The 20803-nt window shown below is 41.2% G+C and overlaps 1 protein-coding gene and 1 long non-coding RNA gene across 2 annotated transcripts in view; both read left to right on the top strand.

The window, feature by feature from the left end:
* Positions 1 to 16888, top strand: part of PPP1R9B (protein phosphatase 1 regulatory subunit 9B) — a 46130-nt gene extending 29242 nt beyond the window's left edge. The window contains exons 3-10 of the mRNA XM_075177246.1: positions 155 to 275; positions 10954 to 11058; positions 11771 to 11906; positions 12040 to 12195; positions 12279 to 12332; positions 13687 to 13916; positions 14485 to 14581; positions 16015 to 16888. Coding sequence (XP_075033347.1) covers positions 155 to 275; positions 10954 to 11058; positions 11771 to 11906; positions 12040 to 12195; positions 12279 to 12332; positions 13687 to 13916; positions 14485 to 14581; positions 16015 to 16068 — 953 coding nt within the window. The 3' untranslated portion in view covers positions 16069 to 16888. The remainder of the gene's footprint in view (positions 1 to 154; positions 276 to 10953; positions 11059 to 11770; positions 11907 to 12039; positions 12196 to 12278; positions 12333 to 13686; positions 13917 to 14484; positions 14582 to 16014) is intronic.
* Positions 16889 to 16918: 30 nt separating this feature from the next.
* LOC142094772 (uncharacterized) lies at positions 16919 to 19512 on the top strand. The gene is made up of 2 exons (XR_012677707.1): positions 16919 to 18879; positions 18916 to 19512. It is a non-coding gene; the product is annotated as an uncharacterized LOC142094772 (long non-coding RNA).
* Positions 19513 to 20803: the final 1291 nt, after the last annotated feature.

Below are 20803 nucleotides of genomic sequence, written 5' to 3' on the forward strand. Positions count from 1 at the left end.
TGTTCACCCCTTGCATTGTAACATGGTTTTGTCCAGGAGACTGAAATAAGATACCTCTTCATTTAAGATCCTTAATGAATCAGGCCCCTAGTTCATAGTAAAACTGTGGCTTGATCTGCCAGTCCTGCATTATTACATCCATCTCCCCTTGCAGATTCTGAGGGTCTTGGCATTAGTATAATCGGGATGGGAGCTGGAGCTGATATGGGCCTGGAGAAACTTGGAATATTTGTCAAGACTGTGACAGAAGGTGGAGCGGCACACCGAGATGGAAGGTAATCATATGTACTACTACTTTATAACACCCTTATGTCACTTTTATTTCTTATGCTGCCTTATTAATTATATATAATATAATCTCTCCCTCCAACATGTCTACATCCTAGAGCTCATTAAAGTGTAAATTATTACTTTAAGGTCAACCAAACAGTGATTTTATTGTATAACAAAAGTATTCACATCTGTAAATAATGGGATTCATGTAGATTTGGACGTACGTCTGTTTTTTGTATTGTAAAATGCAGATTACCGCACTGTGAATGGGCACCAAAAATGCATATACATCTGTATGCAGATAATGTTACATCTGACACTTACGACACCTTAGTCTTGGAGAGGTGGAATAGGAAAGGGAAGGGGCAGCCAAGGGTAGGACGTGTTCACATATCTGTGACTAAGTAGACCTGGACACGGGCACATATACATGTGTCAGGAGGCGTATCTCTTGCGGGAGTGATGATGATGATGATGGTGACTATCAGCAGCACTAGCTACCTGCTTCTAATTGGGTGAATGACCCCTTTAGTTAATAGTATTAAATTCATTAGTGTGGCTGCAATATTATATGAAGTCATCTATTCGTATGACTTACTTGATATTTCCATTTAGACTCCGGCAGGAAAGAAGATTCCCATTCATTTCTTAAAGGGGAATAGAATAGATGTTTCTATTTAATTTCATTTATTGTGTGAAAGTGTAGTCAGCTCCATCTCCCCAGTTTTAATATAAAATGTAAATTATATTTAGTTTCCTGCTAATATTATGAAATACAATCAGTACCAAATGTCCATAACACTACTAGATATCACTGTAAAAAGCAGGGGTGGGGGGGGGGGGGGTGGCAATCCTAATTCATAACAAGCTCCCCTTCCGTCTCTCCTCTTCCTATGATCCAGAGGGGTGTTTCCTATTGGTAATAGGTAATCTCCGTTCCACGCTTGTCACTCTAGTCTCCATTTACGCCCCTAATCAGGGACAAGGCCCCTTTTTCGTCAACCTATTTAGACACATTGAGCGACTGGTGCAAGGTCACATCATATTGGGGAGTGACTTTAATGATGTATTAGACCAACAGTTGGATAAAACTAGTTCTCCGCTAGCCCCTCCTTCTAAAGATTCCCTGACCTTATCCACGTTACTGAAACAACACAACCTCTATGACACCTGGTGCCTTAAAAACTTTACTGCACGAGACTACACTCATTTCTCGCCCCCACCACCAGCTATACTCCCACACTGACATGCTTCATGTCTCTTACTCTCTAACGACTATGGTCGTTCAAGCTGGAATTACTCCATTTTCATGGACTGACCATGCGGGAGTCCATATTCTTCTCAATATGCTACAACAATACCCGCGTCCCCCACGTTGGCGTTTTTATGACTCCCTTCTATTAAACCCCACTGCTTTCTCCAATATCAAAACGGCTATCGATAACTATTTTCACGGAAATTCATCCCTAGAGGTGGCGCCAGGTGTCATATGGGACGCCCATAAAGCAACTATCTGTGGACAGCTTAGTACAACTTCACAAGCTAAGAAATGTGCTCTAGAAATATCTAGAAATATCTTCTCTGGAAAGAGGTACCACAGACCTCTTGACATAGTACAAACTAAATCCCGACTCGCAGATTGATTCAATCGCAGATTGATTCATTGAAAGGCAATTGAATACGCTATTGTCGCGTAGAGCAGCTTCTATTTTACAGAAGCTCCAGCAGCGCTTTTTTAATAAAGCAGACAAGGCGGATTCAATGTTGGCAAGAAAGATCTGACAGAAAAGCGCTCATACACTGATTGATAAGATTCATAAAAAATCCTCTGACTCCATTACCTATGACCCCCTTAGACATTGTCAATGAATTTAGGGACTTTTATACTGGTCTCTATAATCTCCCTGCTTTGTGGCCCTGGGGAGACCTAATGGCAGACTCCCTTGCTTCATACTGAACTGATACCCCTCTACCTAAACTCACCATGTCCCAACTCTCTACTCTTAATACTGACATCACTTCCGAGAAAGTCTTGGCAGCTATTAAAACTCTCAAACCCTCATCAGCCCCGGTCCTGATGGCTTTACAGCCCAATACTACAAGAACTTTGCTAGGACTCTTTTCCCTCATTTGACTTCCCTTGTTAACCAGGTGTTGGGGGGAAACATCCTTTGACTCAGCTACCACTCAGGCCAACATAACTGTTATTCCAAATCACGGAAAAGATCTCACACAATGCTCCGGATACAGACCTATCTCTTTACATAATGTTGACTTAAAGCTTTACTCTGGGTTTCTCTGTTAAGTTTCTGTAGGGTGTCTCCGCCCTGTATCGCTCTCCTTCTGCTACGGTCTCAGCCAATGGCCGCACTTCCCTACTCTTTAATATTTCGAATGGTACACGTCAGGGATGTCCCCTCTCACCACTGAGCTTTGCTCTGGTAATAGAGCCCCTGGCTGCCAGGATACGTGCAAATAAGTCGATTTCTGGTATCCAGGTTGGGAAACAGGTCATAAAATAGCTTTGTACTCTGACGACGTTCTGCTGAGTATCTCTCATCCCACCATATCCCTCTCCTCTCTGAACTAGACACGTATGGCCATTTCTCAGGATACAAAATCAACTCTGACAAATCTGAGATGTTGGACTTCTATATTCCCCAATCAGACAAATCCCTCCTAGATCAACAATTCCCCTTCAATTGGCGACTAAAGAAACTCAAATATTTAGGGGTCTTTTTAAAGAAATGCCATCATAAGCTCTTTAAAACCAACTTCCCTCATACCCTCTCCAAAGTGAAATCTGACATTTTTTCCTGGTCTCGTCAATACATCTCCTGGATAGGACGTATCAACTCGGTTAAAATGACTATCCTCCCGCGCTTGTTCTGTCTTTTCCAGACCCTTCCTATTTGTATCCCCCCTATGTACTCAAATTCCTACAGTACACTACTTCCAAATTTATTTGGGCGGGCATGCGACTGCAGGTACAGTGTCAAGTTCTTCAGAGGTCCTCCCGGGGTGGTGGCCTGGGAATCCCGAATTTCAAATGTTATTATCTCTCTGCCCATCTCACTCAGTGTGTCTTATGTTGTGGTGAAACAGCCTCCAGGGACTGGGTGTCTGTTGGAGAGGAAGGTCTGAATCTACTTACCCCTGCTACACTCCTATGGCTCCTCACCCATCTGACGATTGCGCACTCTCTGGCAATCTGGGACTTTTCGCCTAGACGATACAGTTTTTCTCCTTATCCCTCACCGATTATTCCCCTCTTAAATTCTCCAGAATTCCTGCCGGGCTCTCTACCCTTAATATTTGCCCCATGGCACTCCTGGCGTGTCCTTTATCTAAATGATCTCTCCCGCTCCACCCTTTTCCCACAATTTTGGGACATTCAATCAACCATAGGTATCCCTACTAAATACTTTTACCAATACCTCCAGATATGCAATCTCCATACCGCTCTCAAATCACGCCTTACTGCACTTCCGCTCACCACGAGTGAGAGGCTGTGCCTGCGCAGAGCAACCACGCCTGGCCAAATTTCCGCAATATACTCGGAGCTCACTCTCCCGTCTGATCTTGATCGAGACCCTCACAAATTAGCATGGGAGCGTGGTCTGAATGTCTCTTTGGACGATGATGACTGGGCCAAAATTCATGAGAATGCCGCTTCTAGCTCAATATGTGTTAAGATCAAAGAAAACGTTTATAGGCTCCTGTACAGATAGTATTATGTCCCATCCTGCCTCCACAGGATGTTACCAGATGCCTAGAACAGGTGCTGCGTAGGCGTTCTGGTGCGGGCACGTTTCTTTACGTCTGGTGGGAATGCCCGAAACTATCCCAATTTTGGCTAGGTATTAAAGATCTAATCCAATCCCTGATCCAAAGAGATGTCCCGCTCGAACCTAAAATTTTTCTCCTGCCCCTCGAGTTCCCCGCTGTAACCCGTCAATAAAATAAAATCATCTCAGCCTCCACTTGCCAAATAGCCGTGAACTGGAAACAAGCTGCACCCCCCTACCTCTCGTCAATTACCATCCGCATCTGGCATGTCCACTGTATGGAATTTATGACGAGCATCATAAATAAATCTTTCAAATCTTTCAATAAAGTATGGGACCCATGGTCATCTTTCTTCCAACATCATTCTCCCTTCTCCTAATTTTGCAAGTACTATAGTTTCGTAAATATACTTAATCTTTCTCCTCCCTTCCCTCACCTCCCACTGCGGTCTCAGCCACGCCGCTTCCTTCCCTTTGCCTGCCTTACTCTGTCTTCTTTTCTTCGTTCCTTTACTTCTCTTATCATTTTTCTTCTTAATCCCATCCTTTCTTCTCATCCTTCTTCTTCTACTAAAACCTTAAAAACTACAGTGATAATAACTGGTTTTATTTCATCTTGTAATATCGCAGAAAGTTATGCATAAGCTGTTGTTCTTCTACTGCTGCTGCAGCTATTTCTCTGTAATTAGTATATTTCTTTATGTATTCACATGCTAATGACCGTTAATAAACAATTCTTTAAAAAAACAAAACAATACTATTTATTATTATTATTATTATTATTAATAGTAGCGCCGTACAGGGACAAACAAATTACAATACAATGGGAGACAGCACAGCACAGTACAGTAAACAGTAAGCACAGTAACTCAATAAGCTCAATGCACAGCTAGAGAGGGCGGGGAAGGGGGAGGGAGGATCCACAAATGACGTGGCCCAAGAAGGAGGGCGCGGAAGACAGGGAGACCCCCAGGGGGGAGGAGGGAGCGAGAGTGGACGTGGGGTGGAGGACCCTCGAGGAGGAGGGCTAAGTAGCTGGAGAGCAGAGTTAGAAGTGGTGGAAACAGGAGGAGAGATGGCCCTGCTCAGAGGAGCGTACAATCTCAGGGGAGGGGTGGACAGACAGAGAGACGCAGGGGAGAGAGGGAGAGTAGGGGGACGGAGGCAGAAGATAAGGTAGGAAGTTGAGTGGGAGACAGAAAGGCTTTAAGAAAAAGGTGAGTTTTTAGGGCCCGTTTGAAACTGGACAAATTAGGGGAAGTTCTGATGGAGGGAGGGAGCTTGTTCCAGTGGAGGGGGGCAGCGCGGGCGAAGTCTTAGATACGCGCATGGGAGGAGGTTATAAGGGGGGAAGAGAGGCGACGGTCAGAGGCAGAACGGAGAGGTCGGGATGGAGCATGAATAGAGAGGAGGGTGGAGATGTAGGCACAGTGGAGTTGGCGAGGGCCTTGTAGGTGAGTGTGAGGAGCTTAAAGAGTATTCTGAAGGGGTATGGGAGCCAGTGAAGGGCTAGGTAGAGGGGGGAAACAGAAGAGGAGCGGCGAGGAAGGAAAAGAAGCCTAGCTGCAGCGTTAAGAAAACAGATCGAAGGGGATCGAGATGAGAGTGGCGGAGGCCAGTGAGGAGGAGGTTGCAGTAGTCCAGGCGGGAGGTGATCAGAGAGTGGATAATGCATTTGGTGGATATACTAGATATCTATCATATAACAATCATAATCCACAGTGAGGGACTGTCTGTAAAATAAGATAAAGAAAGGTGCGATTAAATGTATTATCTGAACTATCACAAGTTGAAAACATACATTGAACAATAGTAGAATTAACACATATATGTACGTTTGCTGGAAGTGAACAAGGCAGCTCTTAGAACTTCTCCAAGTTGTTTTCAAACCAAAACTGTATCAAAGTCTCGATTTCAATTCTGATCTGTCCGTGAATGTGCCAACTCTGCCACTCCCAATGCATTTCACCCTCACTCCAACTTTGTCTGGGGACTCTGGATGTTAGAAGTAACCTAGAAATTCTGCAACCTGTATAAATAAAGTGGCAAAACTCTCGGGTCTTCTAATATCTTAATAATTTACAGAAGATTTACACTATCCCAAATATAGTGTACACCCAAAATATCTGAACTGTAGTACTAGAGTGCAGCAGTACACAAGTCTGCTGATTTTAGGAGTATTTTATACGATTTATTAAGTAAAATACAAAGCAGAAGGTATAAACATGGGTGTTAGGATTTGTAACATATATGTAAATATATACATACCTCAATGGCTGGGTACATCTGAATCCCACTCGGTGGTAGTCATTTTATCGGAACTGACCGTGCCAACAAACTTTAGAACGACTAAAAAATACTGATGATTGTCAAAAGGTCAAGCTGAAAATATGAACTTACCATATTTTTTTTTTAACCATATTGTATCCAGGCAGTGGGTTCAGCCATTGCCGCTTTAAAAGCACCATTTTCACTAGGGCCATTACAAGTCACGTCATTTCTTACTGTAGATATTTGTAAAAGTCGCATTTTAGCTATGGAGATAAATAAACATGCCAGAAACAGTGGCTGTCTGTGATATGGTAAGTCCATATTTTCAGCTTGTCGCTCTGACAGTCATCAGTATTTTCCTCCCTCTCTTCGTCCTAAAGTTTGTTGGCTTAGTCAGTGCCGATAAATCCTACCACACGCATTCCACTATACATGGTATTACTTCAGATCAATATAACTGAGCTGGGAACTGCAGTTCTGGTTCTCAATTGCAGACAGGACTAAAATACCTTAGGTTATAGATATCAATATGTAGTTAGCTAAAATGTTTATAGAAAGAAAGAGCAGTTTTCAGATACCTTTTCCATAGCATTCTGGGAGAGGCTCCATCTAGGGCCAGTGTGCAGGTTACAGTCAGAGTTCCTGGTAAAAAGAGCAGCAACACGAGTTGTACAAACAATATCAAAGATCTGAGAGTAAATGCAGCGAGCAAATACATCCGAACACAGCAAGAAATGTCCTGAGCACAGTATGGGGCATATTCAATTAGTTTTCAGTCCAAAGTAATGCGCGTTACAGCGGAACCTGCGCAGTATTGACGGTAATAACGCAGATTTTCCTAGGCAACCCTATGGGGTGCGCACGAAAATCCACCTTATTGCGGTACCATGGATTGACTTGGCGGCCCATTCCGGCGCGTTCCAACAGACCGGAAACCTAATTGAATGTGCCCCAATGACTGAATATTTTCTTGCCAGTTGGCATGCAGTGTTGTACTGCAATGGTGAACAGTTGATTGCATATGCAAACAGGAACTAGCTCCACTATGGTCTAATCAACAATGTGCATTAGAAAGTCACAGAACGCAAAACAGCTCTAGTAAGTCCGAATACAGGAGCACATATGTCGATTCTGCCATACAGCAGGTAATAACACACTGAAAACCGGCTGAGCTTCCACTCCAAATCAGAAATGAGCAGCAATAGTTCATACAGCATTTAAGATTGCCCATAGGTCATACTCATCATCAGTATAAATGACAATTAGAAAATTGCATCCCTCCCAACAAATGTTTCCATTCCTTCAGTGATAACAAAATAGCCAACAGTTCTCAAGGGTGTAAAAGGCATTTATCACCATGTTTTTGTAACAAAATGGCTCCTACTGCTGACCCTGAGGCATCAACCTCCAGGAAAAGTCTTGAGCTGGGTTTGGATGAATCAAAAGAGGTACTCTCTGAAAGACTTTAATGTACCAAAGGCCTTCTGAGCTACATCAGACAATCTAAAGGGAACTCCTTTATGTGTCAATGAGTAATGCGTTGATTTACTGAAAACGTATTAATGAATTTTCTATAATAATTAGCAAATCCCAGGGTCCGTTGGATAGCCTTGACAACCTTGGGAATAGGCCAGTTCTCAGTATCCTGGGTCTTTAACGTATTCATTTCAACTCCTTATTTTATAACATGTCCCAAGATTTCAATGCTGTCATATTCAAATACACATTTCTCCAGCTTGGCATTCAAGTGATGACTTCTGAGGCATCTCATAACAGCCCAGATATGACGTGGATCCTCAAGCAAGGTTTGAGAGAAAACCAGGATATTATCTAAGTAAATTATCATATACTCACCAGGTATATCACAAAATACCATTCACAAAATATTAAAAAGTAGCAGGAGCCTTACAAAGTCTAAAGGGCATCACTAAGTCAATAGTCAATACTCAATACTCAAAGTGTCCATAGCGAGTACAGGAGGCTGTTTTCCACTCATCTTCAGCTCTGATATGAATTAAATAATAACCCCCCCGAAGATCAAGCTTAGTACAAATTTACACACATCTTATTCCAAACATCTCAAAACCAATGGTAGAATATATCTATTATAAATACTAATGTAATTAAGAGCATTGTTATCCACACATTGCCTTAACCTACCATGTGTTTTCTCTGGCTGGAGACATTAATGGGTGGATACACTTTTCCTTTAAATATTCTTTAATGTATTCTTTCAAAACTTTAACTCAGGCTCAAACAATGAGTAGATTCACGGAATAGCAGCTGCTGAAACTAGATCAATAGAGCAATTATAGGGACGGTGAGAAGGTAATACATCAGCTTGCCTTTTATCGAAAACATCCTGAAATTCTTGGTAAAGCCAAGTTAGAGTCCATTGAAGCAAGCACAACCAGCTCTGTGCCATCGTTGGATGAAGTCAAGGGAGTATATTTACTAAACTGCGGGTTTGAAAAAGTGGAGATGTTGCCTATAGCAACCAATCAGATTCTAGGTGTCATTTTGTAGAATGTACTAAATAAATGATAATTAGAATCTGATTATTTGCTATAGGCAACATCTCCACTTTTTCAGACCCACAGTTTAGTAAATATACCCCAAATAATACTGCTGCAAAATGAAAAATAATGCAAAAAATAATATTTTTGTGTGCCAATCATTATATTATGCATAGATAGCCGAAGCATACCCAGCACAACAAGGAATCTTGGAGACTGTACTATATCCAGAGTCAGTTTTTCCACATGACCCTCTATGGTATGCATAAACAGAGGTACTGTCTCTTAATGTACTGCAGCAGATGCGATGAGAGAACCATCAATAGTCTCTAATGAAATAACAGTAACTTTCTTGGTCAAGGAGATGTTGTGTCTTTTTGCAAATCCAAGCCATGCGGCCAAATAATGTGCACAAAACATGCATAAATGAAATTCTCTCCTCTTGGCACTTATTTACACAGACAATGGACGACAAACACTGACCACTTGTATAGAGTCAGGAGACCTCGCAGTCAGAGGTTTAAACTGTATAGCAGGTGTACTGGTAAAGAAACAACGTTTATTACTCCTGCCTCTTTCTCTGGCACATTCAGTCACTCTGGTATTAATTGTAATGCAAAAATCTATCAAACTATCCAAATATGCAGGTGGATCAATTTGGGCAAATTCATCCATAATACTGTCATTCAGGTCCAATGAAATTACTTATTTGCTATTTAAAGCAAGAGGGGCCGATTTAGAGTTGCCTTGGTGAAAGATTGAAACACTGTGTATCTTGTGGCCCCTTGTGCTGGAGAGGCACATTGGGGGTGTTAAAGTGCAAGTATAGTACACAAAGAGTGTCCAGGTGAAAGTTAAACATGCCCCCTTTGAAATGCGTCTTATGTTGTGTTGCACAAATCTTTATATACTTTATCTCCCAGATGTAGATTTTACAATGAAATACATAGGGCGCAAGTTTTAAAGTTGATGATGATAATAAATTGCATCTTAACTCTAGATGCACCTATACACTAGATTTATGGGTTCACACATTTTAGATACAGTGTGCAGATGTGCATCTTTGCTCAAACACATAATATCTCATTATAACCCTCATCATTTATTGTCTCAATATACCTCTCTAAGTAATGTGACAAAAGAACTGGGGAAGTGGTTAATGGCCGACATATCCCAGATTTCTGTCTTATGTGTTTTAAAACCCCAGGGAGATTTCTTGTGTTAGGGAAAGAACTCCCCAAAGAGTGTTTTCTACTGCAGGAAGAGCTGGTGTATGAGGTCCCTGGGGTTATGACTGGACAGAGAAGGGTGGGCTCCATTCATTAGGCCCATTCTAAGGCTCCAATCTACCAGACACTGTGCTGGTAATCAGGAGTTCCACCTGTGAAGCTGCTAGGCAGTTCCCTCAGTCTCTCACTAACTAGGGAAGAGGTCAGAGACCTGCTGAGAGACATTGCAGTTATTACCTGTAAGCTCTGTTAGTTTACGTCTGTGGGACATTAGGTCCTTCCACTTTAGAGAAGAAATTCCTTATTGTATTAGTTAGATCCGAACAGGCTAGGACTTTTGTTTTTTTTTGAGCTGCTAAATAAAACTAGCTGCGGCTACTTGTACCGGGGTACTGGACTGGTGTGCGGTCACTTGGATGCTGCATGGGAAGTGCTGCCGTTTAGACCCAGGCAGGGGCAGGCTGGCCTGGGGGGCAGGTGGGCATCTTCCACCGGGCCAGTCCCATAGTGGGCTACCTTTGGTTGAGTCACTGGGTCACCTGCATTTTGTTTCCTTTAAAATAGGCTGGTGAGTCGAGTCTTGTCCCCCGGGCCAAATTTGCCAGCCCTCCCCTGAACCAAGGAGGCGGCAGCCTAACCTGATCCGGCAACACTACCCTCTCACCATATGTACTCATTTTGCTCCATACAAATTCTTCTTGCATCTTAATTTCATATAGAGCCTTTTTTTTAACTGGTCTACAAACCTTATATGTACTTTCAGGTAAATATCCGAGCTGCACATAAAAGTATGTTACATTATTTGCCAAGAGGTGGAATACTTTGCTGTCAAAAGTTCTTACTTGTAACCTCTTATTCATATAAATCGTTGAACAGGATCCAGGTGAATGATCTTCTGGTGGAAGTCGATGGAACAAGTTTGGTTGGAGTCACACAATCCTTTGCTGCTTCTGTTCTGAGGAATACCAAGGGACGTGTGAGGTGAGATTACACATTATATTCCAGGTGTGGACTAGGTCTAACAAACAGCCCTAGCATGCAAAGCCTCCAGCTCAAAATCTAAAAACATTTTTTCCTCAGCTTAATGATGTTACAGAAAATGCCACCATTTACTGGTTGGCTAATAATTGTGTCTATCTTATGGCTAAGAGGCTGGCACAGGCTTTTATCAAAAGTTAGTAGCCCAGACCAGGCCACTAACATTAGTAAGCATGTAGGCCCTACTAGCAGATGCCAGAGTTGCCCGATTGGACAGCCAGGGGTACTGTAGTCAGTGTATGAAAAACCACAGAAAGATCCTAGGCGCTAAAAGAAGTATAGGTCAGTATCACTCAAGAAAATTTCTTATATAAATATAATAGTCGCTCCTTATATAGGGTGCCACATCTCTTTATCTAATTCAAACAGAAAAAAAACTGCTAATTTGTATAATGGATATCTGTAACCAAAATAAATATAATTTACAATGAATATGGCATAATAAACACAAGTCTCCTCGCTGAAACAAAATGTAGCAAAATTAGAATATAATATCAAATTGTGAAATATAAAACGGTTTCACAATTGGATTTTATGAAACAATAGTGAACCAGGAAATAACTGTGTCATGAAGGCCAATGGAGTATATAGATATTTATATATATTATGCATATTTTTATATAGATCCTTATGCGGTGTTGTTGAAATTTGTTAGGTTCTTGATTGGCCGGGAAAAGCCCGGGGAACAGAGTGAGGTGGCTCAGCTGATCCAACAGACATTGGAGCAGGAAAGATGGCAGAGGGAGAGCATGGAACAACGTTATAACCAATGTAATGAGGATGACGAGGAAGTGAGTTGTGCTTTAAAATTTTATAGAGTGAGTGAGTGAGTGAGTGAATGAGTGTGTACACACACAGTCAATTACAGCAGCCTGCATTGCAGGGTTGTTGCCATTGAAATTCATTCTTGTTTTGGGGGTTCAGACAGGGGAGTATGCCACAGATGAAGAGGATGAGGAGATGAGCCCTATGTTCCCAGGTGGTGAATTGGCAATCGAAGTCTTTGAACTGCCGGAAGGAGAAGATGCTTTGTCCCCTGTGGAGATGGACCCTGAGAAACTGGTGCACAAGTTTAAAGAGGTGATACAATCAGAAATGCTTCCCTTACAGGTATACCATATGCCCCCCTACAGATACATAAGAACCTGTGTTTTCTCATGCAGCTTCAGATAAAGCATGCCGTGACGGAGGCTGAGATCCAGCAGCTAAAGAGGAAGGTAAGACAGAAGAGTCACCCAATCAGCCAACACTACCCCAAATCTGCCCTTAAACCTCACTAAGTTGTCACTGCATAACCTATTAATTGTTCCCTTTAACAGTCCATATAAGTTTACACACTGATTCTACTGTCCAGCATGTATCCACATCTGCCTTACAACATTACCATATTTACTAATTCTAAAACCCACTAGCTGCTCCCATAAACTAGGTGGAGAGTCCCCTCAATTTGTAAGCCGCTCAGAAATGTAATCATGAATACACAGTATCCCATATCAGATCAAGTTAGTTTAGTTGTGAATACATTTCAAGCTTATTTACTTATTTAAAAATAAAAACATAGAAACATATAATTTGGTGGCAGATAAGAACCTAAAGGGCCATCTAGTCTGCCCATTTTTCTGTGTTTTCTTAACAATGTGTAGTCATAACAATATTGTTTGTTCTATGTATTCTTATATCGTTTCACTGTGTGAGCCTTCATCACAAGTGCTGGAAGGTTATTTTAAAATACTGCCTTCCTGATCTGCATTACTTCTTTTGATAAATTTAAATGGTTTGCTTATATTATCTCTGTCCCTTCTTCTAAGCTATACGTTTAGCTCTTCAAGTCCTGCTCTGCAGGTATTCTATATTATTAATGTCTTCATGGAAATACTGTAGGGCCTCCAGAACTGTATTGCCTTCTTACCGGTGACCTATAAGAAGGCATATTACCTGCCTCTTCCTGCTATCGGTAGCTCCTCCTGTACAACCAAGTATTCTACTGGCTTCTCCCTCTGCTGGACTGCCTTCATATCACCCGACACTATAACCTAAGCACCTCTTTCCTCTGCTGTTGTTGACATTACATCACCAGTCATTCTGTATTCTCCCCCAATCTTTAAATCAGAGCTAGGCAATGTGTGATTCTCTGGCTGTGGTGGAACTATATGTCCCAGCATGCCCACCCAGACTGGACATCTGCAGGCTGCATTTATCTATTCGCACCATAGTCACACAATACAGTGGTTGTGGTAGAAGGTGGACAATGGCTGCGGCCCAATAAAGCCACAGCTGGCAGGCTGACAGAGGCTTTTAATAAATGTTTGGTATACCAACCCAGGCCATAACACTGTCAGGCACACGTTTCCATCTGACAAATGCCGGTTGATGGATTTTGGGTCTAATCTTACTAGACATATGCTCTCTTTGTGCTGCCAGGGCATGCTGGTTCTCCATCAGCTGGAAAGCCAAATGTTGCATAAGACTGCCCTTAAAGGAAAACTTTGAATTTATTTCTTTGGGTACTACTTCTTGGGTTGCAAATGATTTGTTTCAATTTCCAATTAATTTTCTTGCTCATCTCTCCAGTTGGCTGGGCTGGAGCAAGAGCGCTCTCGCTGGCGGGTGGAAAAAGTGCAGCTGCAACAGAGTGTTCAGGAGAACAGGGACCGTGTAGAGAAGCTGCAGGGGTACTGGATGGAGGCTCAGAGCCTGTGCCAGGCAGTGGATGAGCATCTGAAGGAGACTCAAGCCCAACACCAGGGACTGGAGCGCAAGTACAGTAAGGCCAAGAGGCTCATCAAAGAGTACCAGCAAAAGTAAGCAGCTCCCTCATACTGAAAACATTTGCATCATCCTTCACCTACCATTGGATACTTTCTTCTTTATCTTCTTATATACTCCTTTATATTATCTTTATAACAGCTTATCAACTCATGCACATTTACCATAATTTTTCTACTTCAGTAACTAATTTTCATTGTGGAAAAAAGACCACATAAAATAAAAGTGATGACTATTTCAAATAGGGTTTTAGTAAAGTCTTGTGATACTACATATGCACTCCTATTTAGCATTCACTCTATTTCATTTACTCTAAAGTCGGCGATACTGCTGCAAAAGCCGAGCGGCAGGATTACTGTCCAATTGAGCCACAAACATACTAAACCAAAATACATGAGACAGAACCGGCCCTAGCTCTACGGTATAAAGTTGATAGCACTTACCGACCAATAGCAGCCATCTGTGCCCAATAATGACCGCGTTGGGTTGATTTGAGGCAGAATGGTGGGAATTCCCTTGTATCCTTAATTTACCACCTGAATACAGATATAAGCCAGAATACAGGAATTACTTAGCTAAACTTGTAGCCTAATTTACTTCTAGGGAGCTGGACTTCTTGAAGAAAGAAGAGATGCAGAAGCAGACGCTGGAGGAGGTTGAGACCACGCATTCTGCAGAGATCCTGAGACTACAGGAAAAGGTCCCTCTATCTCTTGAATTACACAGTTGCTTATCCACAATGAATATGCAGACAGTCTATTCTCTGGGTCCTGGTGAATTAACAGGGTACATTGAAATACTGGTCTGCCGAATGGTTCTAATAATTGATAATCCAAATCTCAGCAGTTGAAGTGGTTTGCAGCCTTCAGACAAGTTTGATTTATATATATATATATATATATATATATATATATATATATATATATATATATATATATATATATATATATATATGCCCTCTTGCAGATTACATTGCTTTATCATCTAGCTTTCTCTTCCATCTGTGATTTTCAGTCATATTTTATATGAACACATTGTATATTTCCATAACCTGGAATAAAATCCAAACCTGTTCTCTTAATACAATAGTATGAAATGCAAATGGCGCTACAAAGAAACAAAAATAAACAAAACTGTCTGCTCATATCAAAACGAGACAAAAAAGCACAGACAGAAACTTGAAACAGAAAACAGTTTATTTAGTAAAATTTGAAGGCGGACAAGTCCAGGCCATTAGGTTAAAGCTATTTAAAGATGGACAGCTTATTTAATAGTTTTATCTTGTGTAAAAGAACACATTGCTGCACTTCTGCCTCACAGCACTGGGGTCACGAGTTTGATTCCTGACCATGGCCTTATCTGTGTGGAGTTTGTATGTTCTCCCCGTGTTTGCGTGGGTTTCCTCTGGGTGCTCCAGTTTCCTCCCACAATCCAAAAACATACTAGTAGGTTAATTGGTTGTTATTAAATTGCCCTTAGTCTCTCTCAGTCTGTGTGTGTGTATGTTGGGGAATTTAGACTGTAAGCTTCAATGGGGCAGGGACTGATTTGAGTGTGTTCTCTGTACAGCACTGCGGAAATAGTGGCGCTATATAAATAGATGATGATTGCTTTGCCACATTCATGATCACATGACCACCATCCAATCTACGGTCCAAGAATAACTCCACTCCACTGCTTCTCATTTCCTGTGGCTTTGCATCAGCGTCAGACATTGTTAAATCATCTTCATCTATTTATTCATATAGCGCCACTAATTCAGCAGTGCTGTACTCTCTCTACAGCGCCACTGAATTAGTGGCACTATATGAGGGACTCATTCACATCAGTCCCTGCCCCATTGGAGCTTACAATCTAAATTCCCTAACATACATACACACACAGACCAAGAAGACTAAGGGCAATTTAATAGCAGCCAATTGACCTACCAGTATGTTTTTGGAGAGTGGGAGGAAACCGGAGCACTGGAGGAAACCCACGCAAACACGGGGAGAGCATACAAACTCCACACAGATAAGCCAATGGGTGGGAATTGAACTCATAACCCAGTGCTGTGAGCCAGAAGTGCTAACCACTAAGCCACCGTGCTGCACACAAATCTTTATCTAATTCTCTATTTTTCCCCCCTCTCAGGTTTCCGAATTAGAGAAGAAGCTTCTCACTCTCCAGTGTCCCACCCCTCCTTAGATCGGATGTGATAAGTGATGGGGAATGTTGGGCAGGTGATTGACACTGCTTGCCCACTCCTGCAGGATCTCTGCCCCAGTGCTAGAACTGCAGACAATTGACCCCTTCCCATAGCTTATCTTCTACCCCCGACTATTACACTGGGAGGAGGGGGTGGAGTACTATTCACTGACAAGTGTTTGTGGTTCTCTATTGACATCTAACCAGACAATGATGGGATACCAGCTGGCTGTGCTATGTGTAGCTTCATGGCCTATGTCTTCTTTTGGACTTTGTATTTGTGGACTTTGGAATGTGCCACTTCACAGGATATTTACTCAGTGGCCCTAATGACTGTAACTTATGAGGACATTGCAATGACTGGGGTCCTTTGGCCTCCCAATGGCCTAAATAGTGACTGTGGCCTCTGCTCCTGGATTTTGCGTGTCTCTGTGCTGTGTTTGTGATGGTGGTCTCTGTCTATTACCTGCCCTTGACACCTCAAGGAAACCATGTACCACCGACCATACCCCTGCCTCAAGCTTTTCTTTACAGTCTGTGACTCCCTGACCTCTTTTCTCACGTATGACCAGATCAAGTGTGTGTGTTACAGTGTACCTGTCATCTACTCACAGTGGAAGCATCTATTTTGTGGGCTCTACCAAGGTTCAGCCTTCCACTTGACTAGGAACCAGTGACCTCTTTAAGCCATGAGGTATTTTGCAAGTAGACAACAGGTACACTTCTAAGGACATATAAAAAAAAATGTGCAAGAGACAAATGTCGGATACTTGAGTACCTGTGAAAACGGTTAGTTTTTGTGTTTAATTAGCGCGTGTGTGTGTGTGTGTGTGTGTGTGTGTACAATCAGACAAGGTAAAGTGTATGTATGAATGATTGGATTAGCTGTGTTTTGCTGTAATGTACATTCCTAAAATATATGTGTATATATTGGGTTAAGTACTCCTGATTTTAAATTATAAGGATATCAGAAGCCCCCTTGGAGGTCCAGGACTATATAAAATGATTATTAACCTTATTTTATAAAGTGCCGCCACATTAGGGAGAGCTTTACAAAGAATATTTAATCATCCACATCAGTCCCTGCTTTATTGGAGCTTACAGTCTATGTTCTCTACCACACAGACTCTAGGCTCCATTCTTGTCACAAGCCAGTTAACCAACCAATATGTTTTTGGACCGTGGGAGGAAACCTAGGCAAACAAGGAGACCATACAAACTACATACAGATAGTACCTTCAATAGGATTCCAATAATAGATGAAGTCTTTAGTGAAATCTTATAATGATGTACACAATTCTTTTGAGGGTAATAATGGAATTCCTCAATGTTTTCACCCAAAAAATAATAAAAGACATGAAATATATAGTGTAGTATTTTCAAATTAATTTTCCCAAGTGTATACTTAAACCAAGAAGATATCACCATGGTAAGTGGCCACCAAACAGGTATGTGCTACACTTTAGTCTTTGCAAACCGGTGTCACCAAAACCCCTTTTGTGTTCACACTTACCAGACATAAAATGTCTTGGCCCTTTAAATACATAGGCTCCACAGTATTCTCTTTAGATATGGGTCTCAGCTCACTCCCAGATGTCAAGTCATAAAACAAAACAAGCTCTATATGGTGCATTATCACTTCTAATGTAAGTCAAATAAAAACAGTGCATAAACAAAGACTAGATCATCAAATGATAAGGTGCCCCCCCTACCAGACTGAGAGGACAAAACAGCATTTCAAAGATACACAGGTACAGCTCTGCAGATTCTCTGTATGGTCAATGGATGGATGCAATCTCCAGCCAATGCCTTTCAATGCTTCAAATAAAGACTTATTGAAGATATTAAATGCTTTGGCTGGGGAATTTTGTCTTTTGGGTGAAAACATTGAGGGATACCATAATTACCCACCACTGAATTGTGTACAGCATTGGAATATTTCACTAAAAACTTTTCATCTATTATTGGAATCCTATTTAAGGAACATTTTAAAAGTTTTCCCTTGACTGGTACTACGATTGGACCCCTATATCTTTTCCATTTATAGGAACCTTATAAATGGCTCCTATAATGGATGTGTGTTTGTAATTATATTTGCCTTGTCCTCTATGTCAATTAATCTTTATTCAGTTAGGTTTGCATACATACATATACACATATATACACACTTTAGGTTTACATGTGTCATAATAGTGAACAAAATCTTGAAATTAATAATGGCAGCTTGTTAAAAAACAAAAATGTTTACCAGATGACTGAGAATACTTGCTAATCATAGAACACAGTGTATTTCAATAACACAGTTCCAATTTTAAATGGGGACTCATAAAAGAAGAACCACTCCTGGGGTTTGTAGTGTGCCATGCCATATCTAGACGCGTTTCGTCACAAGTACTTAGCCGGAGGTGTGACAGTCTCTGCAGTGGCAGTAGTTCCCTGTTGTGTACATTGATAGCTGTTGCTACGTGCTGTGTCAGCGAGACTGAACCATTTATTCTGAGTGCTCCACTGGTTTGGGCAACATACGAGTTGTTTGCATCCTGTCCAGATCAGTAGCAACAGCTACTAATGTACAGTAAAAGGAGCTGCTTGAACACTCAGCAGAACATACCTATTAAACATCAATGGAAAGTAAACATTCAATGTATTATATAATATTATATACACATATATTTAGATGTACACAAACAGACTTGGACATAGCAGTAACAGTCGGCAGTGCAGGGGCTGGCTGGCAAATGGTAGCCCACTATGGGACCCCCCTGTCCGCCCCTTGAGAAGTGTATGCTTTGTGTGTGTGTGTGTGTGTGTGTGTGTGTGTGTGTGTGTGTGTGTGTGTGTGTGTAGATGTAAATTAGTCATATAAATCTACAAAACAGAGGCACATATGTGTAGACTTTCCAAATCCCAGCTGTATATACGCTTTGTATAACTGAGTCAATATCTGCCGGGTATAGAAACATCTGCATCGATAACAGTACATGCAACCAAGATGCAGAACGAACGACGATGCCGCTGGCTCTGGCAAGGAAGCTGCCGGCAGCCATGTTTATAACCGGCTATCCCTTCCTGTTACGGTTAAAGAAAGAGATTGGATAGAAGAGGCTTCTGAGGTCAAACGTCGCTAAGAAATTTGGCTTTTGCCACACTAGTTCTGTCATGGTCTTTATAGAGCAGAAAGACGGGATTACGTCTATATCTTGAACAAGGGGGTGAGAAGGACTGTTACAAGGAGGTGTGAATGGGTAATAGAAGGAGGTTGAGTGATACTGTGCCAAATTAGTATCTGTCTATTCTATTTATTGGTCTGTTACTGAAAAAAAGAAAGGATGTAAATATGACATTTTAAAGTGAATCCATTGTGGTTAGAAGAATAAATAAAGCATTTTGGGGGACTATGGATCAAGAAAAAAGTGAACTTTGGCATTAAATGAACTCCAATTATTCTGATTTTGTCACTTTTTATAAATCTTGTCATATGGAAGATGATGGGGTAAAAAAAAATGTAACCAAAAGGAAGTTAAATGAAAATTGTGACCGAGTAAAACACATATTTTGATGTGTTGGAAAACTTTTCCTAACCTTGGGCCTGATTCATTAAGGATCTTAACTTGAGAAACTTCTTATTTCAGTCTCCTGGACAAAACCATGTTACAATGCAAGGGGTGCAAATTAGTATTCTGTTTTTGCCCATAAGTTAAATACTGACTGTTTTTTCATGTAGCACACAAATATCAACTTTAAATTTCAGTGTACAAAAAAGCTATCAAGTATTTGTGTGCTACATGGAAAAACAGTCAGTATTTAACTTATGGGCAAAAACAGAATACTAATTTGCACCCCTTGCATTGTAACATGGTTTTGTCCAGGGGACTGAAATAAGAAGTTTCTCAAGTTAAGATCCTTAATGAATCAGGCCCCTTGTGTGAGTGGATCAATATATCTCGGCAAGAAACTACGTTGGACTTCTAAACCATAGGTTTCCCAGACATGACAGCACCGGCTCAATGCCACCTCAAACCAAGTCCTGGGAGTCACATAGACTATGACTGGAATTAGCTCAGAGGTTTGCTGCATACCTGCATTTCTTACTCTGCCACATGCATCTGAAGCAATTCTAAATGTCCCACACACGCAACAACGGTTTCTCATTTAGAAATCATATTTGATGTGCTCCTAGGAATATCTATATGCGTATGGCACACAAAGCTTCTTAATTAAAAGATCTTACCTGAAAAGATTATTCAGAAATATGATATGTTCAAGTATAATGTGTTTGATTGCCCAGTACTTGAAAACAGTTGTATTGCTATGTGTATGGGCAGATTGAACAATTATACTTTAGCTATGTCTTTTCTAGACATGCTCACTTTATCACATTTATCTGATTTAGATTGTTCTGTGTGTAGAAATCGTTCAATGAATACATCATTTGTGAAAACGGCTATTAAAATGAAGAAAATTGTTGTGCGTGGGCACTTTAATTCAGCCATGCATGTTGTACACCGCAAGTCTGGTTTCAAATATCTAATCTAGCAGCTGAAGCCTAGAGGTCCCAGAGTGTAGGGAACCAAGGACATTGTAGGGTATCTGGAGGGACGACAGTTTAGAACTTCAAGCTGTTACTCAGGACAAACCCATCATTCGCCACTGGAAATCTTAGACGTGGAACGTTTATTTTTCTATGATGTATTATTCTTGCTGACCAGGATTGTTTGAAAATATGAGTAAGAAT

This window comes from Mixophyes fleayi, chromosome 6 (assembly GCF_038048845.1).
Source record: "Mixophyes fleayi isolate aMixFle1 chromosome 6, aMixFle1.hap1, whole genome shotgun sequence".
NCBI classification, from domain to species: Eukaryota; Metazoa; Chordata; class Amphibia; order Anura; family Limnodynastidae; genus Mixophyes; species Mixophyes fleayi.